This window comes from Cololabis saira, chromosome 10 (genome assembly GCF_033807715.1).
Source record: "Cololabis saira isolate AMF1-May2022 chromosome 10, fColSai1.1, whole genome shotgun sequence".
Taxonomy (NCBI): Eukaryota; Metazoa; Chordata; class Actinopteri; order Beloniformes; family Belonidae; genus Cololabis; species Cololabis saira.
In genome coordinates, this window is record NC_084596.1 from 8,843,127 (window position 1) to 8,854,719 (window position 11,593).

General features: G+C 37.4%; 1 protein-coding gene across 1 annotated transcript in view; it reads right to left on the reverse strand.

Moving 5' to 3' along the window:
- Positions 1 to 6,407, reverse strand: part of slc39a6 (solute carrier family 39 member 6) — a 33,632-nt gene extending 27,225 nt beyond the window's left edge. The window contains exons 1-2 of the mRNA XM_061731655.1: positions 6,249 to 6,407; positions 610 to 805 (exon numbers count right to left, since the gene is read on the reverse strand). Coding sequence (XP_061587639.1) covers positions 610 to 803 — 194 coding nt within the window. The 5' untranslated portion in view covers positions 804 to 805; positions 6,249 to 6,407. The remainder of the gene's footprint in view (positions 1 to 609; positions 806 to 6,248) is intronic.
- Between the last annotated feature and the right edge of the window lie 5,186 nt (positions 6,408 to 11,593).

Consider the following 11,593-nt stretch of genomic DNA (forward strand, 5'->3'; position numbering starts at 1 on the left):
AAGAAAGAAAGAAAGAAAGAAAGAAAGAAAGAAAGAAAGAAAGAAAGAAAGAAAGATAAATTCCCGTTGATACGTGTTTGTGTAACAAACATGGCGGATCTGAGTCATTACAGTTTTGCAGTACAGGTGTAACTCATTTAATTGGTTTTTATTAATTGAATTTAATTGGTGTAGTTTAGTAGCATTCAGTATTCTTTTAGAGTGTTTTGGGGGCTCCAAAGACTGAATGTGGTGATAGATTTATAGTTAAAAAGGTGTAGTTGAATTGGTATTTTTTTTTTTTTTTTTTTTTTTTTTTTTTTTTTTTAAATCGTCATTTTTATCGTTATCGGGATAAATGCCAGGGATTGGTTAACGCTGGGTTGGTACCAGCGGTCTGTACCGCTGTTACCAAGCCACCGTTGGTACCGACCAACCGTTGGTCCCAGCGGTGGGTTGGGACCAACGGTTGGTTGGTACACCAATAATATTGGATCAATATTTATTGATTGATTGAAGATGTTTCCAATAGCTGCGATCAGTGTGGGTCATAGTAACGTTCTAGAGTTGGTATCTTGGAGGACCATCCGGCCCGTCTAGGGTTTGGGTCTGAGGCCCAGTTGGACTCACCGGTTGAAGAGCGCCTCCAGGTGCTGCCTCTGGCTCTGCTCGGCCCGCCGCCTATCGATCACCGCCGATAGCGAGCCGTCGCCAGGCAACGCTGAGGGGGCTGGGGTGCAGATGGAACCGTCCACGACGACGACGCCGGCCGCGGCGGTGAGCAGCAGGACGGCCAGGACGACCCTCATGTCCTCGTTCATCATCCCTGCAGGAAGACGAGAGGAGCTGAGCTGAGGGCCGTAACATTTAAGACACTTTATTACTCCGTTTCCACGGAAAAAAAGAGCACCAAGGAAACCCCCCATCGAGCCCCCCGACCGAGAAACCAGGGTGGAAACGGAGATTAAAAAGAAACAACACCTGATCCAAGACAAAGCTGCCTCCCGCAGAGCCGTCCGTCAAGGAAACCTGAACCTGGTGGAACGAAGTTCCTCCATCGGTAAACAACTTCACGTTCTCAGAAAGATGAGGAGCCGGGATGTCCTGATCCGAACATGTGATCGGAAATCGGCCTGATTACATTGTTTCAGACTTAGGGCCAATCCCAATACACCCCCTACTTTCTTCCACTAGCCCTCCCTCACTACCACTACCCCTAAAAAAGAAGGGACAGATTTTAGGGCACTTGAAATCTTCCCAGGGGCCGGTCCCAATACTCCCACTACTCCTACTTTCAACACCACCACTAAAATCAGGAAGGTGAGAGCCAAAAGCTGTTTTAATTTCAGCTGTAGCGCTGTTAATATGCCACTAATATGCCATTTTTCAGGCATAAAAGTAACTGTTAAGATCCCCAACCTGGGCTCAGTTTATCCAAATAACGCCTGTTAAGAAATTTGATCTGATGTTTTCGGTGATGATAAGAGCCGCCGGTCCGGGGCGCAGCAGGCGGAGAACAGACGTGATCGCTGGGTCAACCTGCGCCGTCGTCCCGGGGAGAAACCTGCAGCTCTGTTGAGAATTACCGCTGGCTGAAATAAGTCATTTAGGAAGATAAATGTTGGTTTAATAGATTAAATCAAACAGTTGTAGCTACACCTGTTAAGAAATTTGCTCCGAAAATTTTGGAATTTCTGCCTGCCTGCCGGCTCAGGAGCTGATTTATGGTTCTGCGTTAAATCGACGCAGAGCGTACGGCGTAGGGTACGGCGTAGGGTACGGCGTAGGGTACGGCGTAGGGTACGGCGTAGGGTACGGCGTACGGCGCGCGTCGCCGCGTAACCTACGCCACAGGCTCTGCGTTGGTGTAACGCAGAACCATGAATCCCTTTATTCTGGCGAGGTTTGAAAAACTTCGCAACAACGGGCAAACGAGTGATTATGTACATTCACTGAGTGAATATTATGAAAGTAAAATATACATTTCTCGCTAGAAATTTAATCAAAACGCAGTTTTATGCAGAAACTAACTCAAAATATTGATTTTATTCACTAAAAAATAAGAAATGTCCGCCATGTTTTTTTTTTTGATTCAGTCCGCAAATGACGTCGAAAAGCATTCTGGGAAATTTTCTGGCCCAATTATGACTAACTGAGGAAAACGGGACAAGACGCAACGAAAATGCTGGTCATGTGACGATAACGATAATTAAATATATAATGCAATATCGTCAACGAATAAAAACAAGACTAAAACGTAGATTTCAAGATAAAAACTCTGCTAAAATGTGTCTTCATTTTCGTTGACCAAAACGAGACTAAATGTTCTAGAAAAGATCCAGAAGATGCAGCTGCAGAGTTAGAGGCTGATGCCGTTAACGCAGAGCTCTAGGTTCACGTACATTAAAAACAAAGTTACACAGAGAAACGCGGGGATCTGCTCTGGGGATGGAGAAGAAGAAGAGATCATCTTTGGATACACTTTGCTACATAGACGTGGAAAAGAAAACCCAATGTGTCGTGGAAAAAGAAAAAGATAAAAATAAATATGTTGTAAACTCAAATTAGAGTCTTCTGTATCTGGAATGAATGTATTTTTCAGTCTATAAAGGAAACAATAATATAATAATAATAATAATAATAATAATAATAATAATAATAATAATAATAATAATAATAATAATAATAATAATAAGATAACCTTGTTTGAATTGTAAAATGGGTTTTGCTAAATACAAACTTTGACTAAAACGAGACTAAAATGCTCAGACTTTTAGTCGACTGAAACTTGACACGACTAAAAGGAGAATGAAGGTGACTAAAAATAGTAAAAACTAAAATGATAGCTTGACCCAAAGACTAGACTAAAACAGGCTACAGAAACAACACTAGTAAGAAGGAAGAGTTCAGTCTAAAAAGCACATTACTTGCCTTATTTTATGACACTATTATTTGTTTACATGCCTGCTGGGTATTTTAGGTTGAGCTGCTGTTTTTATTTAATTCAAATGTATGTTTAAATTTGCACTGTTTTTACTAGTTAATAGTTGAACTGTTATTTCTTGATTGTGCAAGTAACCTTAAAGAGAACTGCACTGTTTAAGTGCAAAAAGGATCAAATAAGGTGAATAAAGTAAAAATAGGGGACAACCTGTGTGTTACGAAAGTATCGGATCGGGACTCGGAATCGGCAGATACTCGGAAAGTTTTGGATCGGGACTAATCCCGAATGAGGAGCAACAAAAGTACTGATGGCAGTTTTTCCAGTTTACACATAGTTGTTCAACTGCTGATGAATCATATGACTGAGACGACGAATGTTGGGCAACATTTCCTGAATCTGAGTTTAGAACACGTTTCTGCTGCAGCGCTGCTGACTCGGTCACTCATTTCACTCCGTCATCATTCCACCCTTTCATCATTTCAGCCACAACAGACTGCAAAGTTGTTTTTCTTCAGGAGGAGGGAAGTGAAACAGACAGATGACTGAGGCCAGAGGGCATCGTCTGGTCCTCAGAAACCCCCTCATGCGGTTTACTGTAACACTAAATGGACGGTTGGACTTTTTAAAGAAAAAACCTTTTTCTAAGAACTTTAATCAGCAAAATCTCCTTAGGGGATAAAATCTGTGCTTTGCAGCCAAACCTGTATTAACACGTGATTATGCTGTTAACTAGGGATCATCACACACAGCTGCTTCTCTATTTTACACCCTCAAAGTTTCATCCGCTCATCTGCAAAAACAGAAGCACCGCTGTCAATCACGGGCCGCAGATTTAATTATAAAAACACCTCACCTCCTAATGAGAGCAGATGCACAGAGCTGACTGTTGCAAGCGCAGGGATTTAACTCTATTACACAATGGAAGACAAGATTAACAAACATATGTCGGTGCCAAGTTAAATCAGGATGTAGATTACTATAAAAACACCATTAGAAGACGTGCTGGTTGCTGTAAGGAAGCCAACTTTATAAGGACACATTGGTGAAAAGATGCTGCAATGATTCCTCGAGTAACTCGATTACAAAAAATGATTGAGCCTGTTTAAATAAAAAATACATTTAAACTTCACATTTGGCTCAGATTCTTTTTAACATAGTTTTTGACCAATAACCATGTCTACCTCATACTGCTGCACCTTTCACTTTGTTTTAAAAATTGTATATATGTTAATAAGAGCCATTTGTCTATTTACTGTACAGTGAGCGAAATAACAGGATAATTGTATTTATTTGTTGTTTTTATTAAGTGATCTGTCTTGTTTTTGCTATTGCATATTTATAATTGAGCTTTAATTAAGCAAAAGTACATTTTATCCGACTGCTCGATTAATCGATGGAATGGTTGATAGAAAAGTCGATCACCGAAATATTGATAGCTGCAGCCCTAGTGGACAATCTCGGTTTTTTTTGTTCTTTTTTCTGTTGAAACGTGTTGGTCATGAATGTTAAGTTGCACAATTTAAAAGCAGTGTTTAAGAATATTTTTTATTTTTGACAATTATAAAAGAATACGTTTTTTTCTAAATGTCTCAGGAAATGTTTGAAATAATTGTATTTATTTTTGTTGGAAAGTTTGCATAACATGTAAATAAATGTCAATTATTTTCATAAAAGAAACAAATTGGTTGTTTTTATTAAGTGATCTGTCTTGTTTTCTATTGCATATTCATAATTGAGCAAGGCAAGGCAAGTTTATTTCTATAGCACAGTTCAACACAAGGTAATTCAAAGTGCTTTACATCAACATTAAAAGCGGCAAGACATAATTAGACAGTAAATAAGAAATGAAATGAAATAAAGTTATGAGAAAAGAAGGTAAAATAATAAAAAGCACAAGTTGCTGAAAACTAAGGGCAGTAGATACACATCTCATTCACGGTTTTCAAAAAGTATTTAATTTAAGAGTACGCTTAAATAACAAATAAATGAAATAAAATAAAAGAGGTAAAATAATAAAAAGCACAAGTTGTTAAAAATAAGGGCAGTAGAGTACAGCAGGTAAGTATTTAATTTAGGAGTACGGGTTTAATTAGGCAAAAGGAAGTTTTATCCGACTACTCGATTAACCGATGGAATATATTGACTATATTGAATAATTTTTTTTTTTTTTTTTTACTTTATTTTTCTATGTGCCACACCATAGTGACGTTCAGTATAACAACAAAAAAACAACAACTAATATACATGTATAGACATAAGACAGACACCAACCTCAACATATACACAAAGAAAAAAAAATAAATTAAAAGGAGATATCTAAACAACAAACAAAGCAAAGAGAGGCCTAACATGCCTTTAAATACCTTCTAACCCCCCTGTTACCTCCCTCCCCTATACATCCCTTACACTTCACTATCTTTTATGTATTAGCCAAAATTCCTATTTTCACAAATCCTTATTTCCATTCTTATTTCATAAACACAATACAACTAGAGGGAGAGAGACGCACCATGAGAGCAAGTAAACAAACAAGTACATGACAATACCTCCAAAGATAAAAAGATAATAATAAAAATAATAAAATAAAATAAAATAAATTAAAATAAAAAAAAAAAAAATTTAAATTAAAAAATAAATAAATAGATAAAAACAAAAAACATTAAGTGCTCCCCGTTCAGTTGTTGACTCCTCCATATTATTATTATTATTATTATTATTATTATTATTATTATACTCCTCCATATCCGTCAAATAATCCATTGATACTATATTGAATAATTGATCACAAAAATAATCGATAGCTGCCCTAGTGTAGAATCTCGTTTGTTTTAAATTAAGCCGAATTGAAGAGAAGGCTTTAATTAATTAGTTTCCACCAGTTTACGTTGCCAAAACCGCTTTATGGAAATTAAAAACGTAAATGTGTGTTTTTGATAATGGAGTTTGGCGAGCGCGTCCTTCCCTTCCCGGCCCGGACTGGGGCCTCGTGCCGCGGATTAGCCCGCCATCCCGCCGGAGAGACCGGGACCGTAAAACCGTAAAAACCGTGGGCACGGGTCCGCCCTGGCCCGGGACCAGGGGCCGCACGGGTCCGCCCTGGCCCCGGCCCAGGGGCCACACGGCGGCCGAGGTAAACAGAACCACGTTGGGTCTGTTTGCGCCCCGCACCAGCCCGTGGTGCCGTGTGCACAAAGCCGGACAACCCGGAACTGCACGCGGCCGCCGCCGCCGTGCCGTGCGGCGAGGGAGCGGGCGCGCAGCGGCTCCGCTCCGCAGCCCGAAACGGCGTCAAACACGCGTTTAAAAACGTCTGGAAGTGACTCACGGAGACCCGCGGGGCTTGTTCCCTCCTTGCTCGGCGGTTCTAGGGCCGGTTCTCGGCGCTGCTCGGCCCCGTCGCTCCGGTAAACCTGCGGAGGGATGGGAGCTGTGACGCCTTCAGGGGCCGCCGGAAATCTGGGCTTCCTGCCCGCCACACGCTCAAGAGGGAGGGAAAGAGAGGTATTAGTATGTTTTATATATGACCTCATGATACATACTACAGGATAATTACGGAAGAGTATTAGGGAGAAAGAGAAAAAAAATTGGAGAGTGGAAGATTTTTTTTTTATTGTGCACTTGAAATGAAGATGAAATGTCGAGAAAAAATTCGAAATGTCGAGATTGTTGAAATACAATTTCGAGAAAAAAAGTCGAGTCGTGAATATAGTCGAAATTTCACAATTTTTCTAAACATTTAGACTTTTTTTTCGACATTTCGACTTTTTTCTCGAAATTATACTTCAACAATATTCTCAACATTTCGACTTTTTTCTCAACATTTCGACTTTATTCACGAATTTTTTACTTTTTTCTTAACATTTCGACTTTTTTTTCGACATTTCGACTTTTTTTGTAATTATACTTCAACAATATTCTCGATATTTCGTCTTTTTTCTCAACATTTTGACTTTATTCACGAAATTTTGACTTTATTCACGAAATTTCGACTTTTTTCTCAACATTTCGACTTTATTCACGAAATTTTGACTTTTTTCTCGACATTTCGACTTTTTTCTCGAAATTATACTTCAACAATATTCTCGACATTTCTACTTTTTTCTCGACATTTAGACTTTTTCTTAGAATTTCAACTTTATTCACGCAATTTCGACTTTTCTAAACATTTCGACTTTTTTCAGCCCAAACACGCGTTTAAAAAGGTCTGGAAGAGACTCACGGAGACCCGCGGGGCTTGTTCCCTCCTTGCTCGGCGGTTCTAGGGCCGGTTCTCGGCGCTGCTCGGCTCCGTCGCTCCGGTAAACCTGCGGAGGGATGGGAGCTGTGACGCCTTCAGGGGCCGCCGGAAATCTGGGCTTCCTGCCTCAAGAGGGAGGGAAATAGAGAGGTATTAGTATGTTTTATATATGACCTCATGATACATACTACAGGATAATTACGGAAGAATATTAGGGCCAGTGGAAGATTTTTTTTTATTGTGCACTTCGAGAAAAAAGACGAAATGTCGAGAAAAAAGTTGGGATGTCGAGATTGTTGAAATACAATTTCGATAAAAAAAGTCGAAATTTCGTGAATAAAGTCGAAATTTTGCCTTTTTTTTTCGACATTTCGACTTTTTTCTCGAAATTATACTTCAGCAATATTCTTGACATTTCCATTTTTTTCTCAACATTACGACTTTATTCACGAAATTTCGACTTCTTTCTCAATATTTCGACTTTATTCACGAAATTTTGACTTTTTTCTTAACATTTCGACTTTTTTTTCAACATTTCGACTTTTTTTTCGAAATTATACTTCAACAATATTCTCAACATTTCGACCTTTTTGTCAACATTTCGCCTTTATTCACGAAATTTCGACTTTTTTCTCAACATTTCGACTTTTTTCTCAACATTTCGACTTTATTCACGAAATTTTGACTTTTTTCTCAACATTTCGAATTTTTTCTCGACATTTCGACTTTTTTCTCAAAATTATACTTCAACAATATTCTCGATATTTCGACTTTTTTCTCGACATTAGACTTTTTTCTGAAAATGTCGACTTTTTTCTCGACATTTCGACTTTTTTCTCGAAATTGTACTTCAACATTAATCTCAAAATTTCAACTTTTTTCTCAACATTTCGAATTTTTTCTTGAAATGCATAATGAAAAAAAAATCTTCCTCCTCTAAAATATTATTTTTATTTTTCTCCTGCCTGGCCCTAATACTCTTCCGTAGGATAATAGTTTAGTTTTAGTTTAAGTTTATTTCAATCATATATACCTTTTCAAGGCAACAAGGAAGACACAAATTCTACAATTTGACTGAAAAAGGCTCAGGCAGAAGCAGAGCTTATTAATTAATGCCCGCCTACTACACAACCTAAGCTACACAATACATGGTGTCAAGTGTGAAGAAAAAAAAGAGCAAAAAAACAAACATATAATATATACTGTACATGCACTTGCATACATACATAGATGCGTATACATAGACATACATATCTCTTTTCCTCTTTTTTCAATTACAGCCATAACTCCCAAATATAAATACACATAATGATTTTTTGAACATAACAAAGAAAGTACATTGCTTAAGTTTGAGATCACACTATTCCACAGCTGGACAAAAGAAATACATCTTCTTTTATCGCTTTTGGTAACAAAAATCTGCATCCATCTCTTAACTCATATTTACTCTCAGACGCTATGAAAAACTTCTGCACACTGTCTGGTAGGGTTTTATTTTTTGCTGTTGTCCTCATTTTCTGTATACACCCTGTGTCTTCACTAAACCCTCTAATATAAGCAGCTTAATTTGAATTATAAACACCAAATTTCATTTGCTTGAAGAAACACCTTGTCCTTCACCACAACACGTGTGAATACCTGAGTTTTTCCTCTTCGCTTGTATTTCTGTAGCTTAAGAAAAAGAAAAAAATGTGCAAATCCATTTCCTCTTCCGAATCAGAGTTGTCTTGCTGGACATCTGCAAAAATCAGCTCTAGAGCCTCTTCATCGTTACAACCAGTACTGGAGTTGAGGGGGGATGAGGGGGGATGGAATCCCCCTGAAATAAAAACGGTCCAAATCATCCCCCCTGTAAAACTGCCATCCCCCCTTTCCATCCCTTATGTCATTTCATTAATGAATGTGGTTTTACTGCTATTTCAACATTTAGAGTCATCACCAGAAAAATAACTTATTTGACCATTTTCACCTGTTTCAATTAAATTTTCACTTAAAATAAGTAGAAAAATCTGCCAGTGGAACAAGATTTATCTTCTTATTTCAAGCAAAAAAAATCTTGTTCCACTGGCAGATTTTTCTACTTATTTTAAGTGAAAATCTACTTAAAACATGTGGAAATTGTTGTTTTTTCCAGTGATGAGTCTTGTTTTAAGTGTAATGAGATTTTTGATGAGACATTTTAACTAGAAATAAGACAAATATTCTTGTTTTGAGTTTTTGCAGTGATCCATTTTACTTATCCTTAGTTCTAAGTTCAGAAAACAGTTTTTTATTGTTGTGTTTTGATGTATTTGATGTGGATATTTAAAGCTTACAGAAGGCTGCATTGTCATTCCTGAAGTATTTCTGCAGGTGTTTTGGTCAATGATATTATTTGTAATATTATATTATTTGTAATCAGCACAAATGATCTGTCCCCATATGATAAAATCCACCATCCCCCCTGATTTTTTCTTACAACTCGAGTCCTGTATATATTCATACGCAAGCGTGTTTTTTCTTTACTTTCGTCCCCGTATGTGAAGAAATCTGCATCCAAGTTAAAAGAATCCTGCAGAAATTTGGAAAAAAGTGCAGCAGCAATAAAAACATGATGGAAAAATAAAAACTAAATTTGTGCCCCCAACCCGGGTCAGAGAGGTGCAGGAGGTTCTTAGTACAAGAACGAGAACAAGAGTAATTACCAGAAAAATAACTTGTTATTTGACAATTTTCACCTGTTTCAAGTAAATTTTCACTTGAAATAAGTGGAAAAATCTGCCAGTGGAACAAGATTTATCTTCTCATTACAAGCAATAAAATCTTGTTCCACTGGCAGATTTTTCTACTTATTTCAAGTGAAAATCTACTTGAAACAGGTGAAAACTGTTGTTTTTTCCAGTGATGAGTCTTGTTTTAAGTGTAATGAGATTTTTTTTTTACTAAAATGAGACACTTTAACTAGAAATAAGACAAATATTCTTGTTAAGATTTAGAGTTTTTGCAGTGATCCATGTTACTTATCCTGTGAAGGACAGAGTCATATTGATAAGTTCAGAAAAGTGTTTTTTATTGTTGTGTTTTGATGTATTAGATGTAAGCCCAGTGGATATTTAAAGCTTACAGAAGGCTGCATTTAACTGCTGCTATGTCATTCCTGCAGTATTTCTGCAGCTGTTTTGGTCACTGCTATTATTTGTAATATATTATATTATTTGTAATCAGCACAAATTATCTGTCCCCATATGATCAAATCCACCATCCCCCCTGATTTATTTTTACAACTCGAGTACTGGTTATAACGCACACTCATGGCGTCATCACAGAGAGAATTCAGGGTCCTGTCATCTGCAGCATCTTTATAACCCCTTGAAATCCACAAAACAGAGCTCTGCAGGCTGCGAGAACCCACCTGTCTCGTGTTGATTATGTCTGCTCTGTCTTGTTCACGTTTACTACTAATTGATCTGAGACTGATCAAAGACACGGCAATCTGCGAGAAGACCACCTGACAGAGGTGTCTTCAGTATTCACATTCATTACTCAGGTAGAAGTATAGATACTAGAGTTTAAAAATACTCCTGTAGAAGTTGAAGTATCAACTCAAGTTTTTTACTCAAGTAAAAGTATAAAAGTACTGGTTTCAAAACTACTTAAAGTATAAAAGTAAAAGTAATGTAAGGGGGAAAAAAGCCATTGAAAATGAATGCATCTTAGTATAATGCAAATATATTAAAGAAGCATATATGTGTACTATTGAGCATTAACATGTGTTTCAGAGAGCAGGAGATATGATGACTAGTTGCCTATAAGTATTGTAATGGTGCAAAAAGTCAAACTTCAGAGGCATGTTATCATTTATCCTAACCTTTATTGGAATGTACATCCAAGTTTAGTTGCAGGAATCTGAGGGAACGGATGTAAGAACAAAACTGGACAAGAACATCTGAAACAACCACAACCAAATTCACTCTATCCGGATGGAGCAATTTAACTGGATAGTTTTTATTTTAAAGGCCGAAATGAAATAGAGTAACGAGGCTGTTTTTAAAATGTAAGGAGTAAAAAGTACAGATAATTGTGTGAAAATGTAAGGAGTAAAAGTAAAAAGTCGTCTGAAAAATAATTACTCCAGTGAAGTATAGATAACCAAAATTTCTACTTAAGTAAGGTAACAAAGTATTTGTACTTTGTTACTTGACACCTCTGCCACCTGATTTGTCTTGTTTACTTCTGCTACTGATTGATTTGAGACACGACTAAAACAATAACTCTGTGACCTTAAAAAAAAAACAAAAAAATCTCTGTGACCTTGATTTCAACTCTATTTGCCTTACGGGTCACTTTGACCCGAAGACCACCTTTGTACTTTTTTTTTGTACAGCTTACATGGAAATGTGACTAAAAACAACATTTCATTTTTTTCTACTGTTGGGGCCAATCTAGGAAAAGTC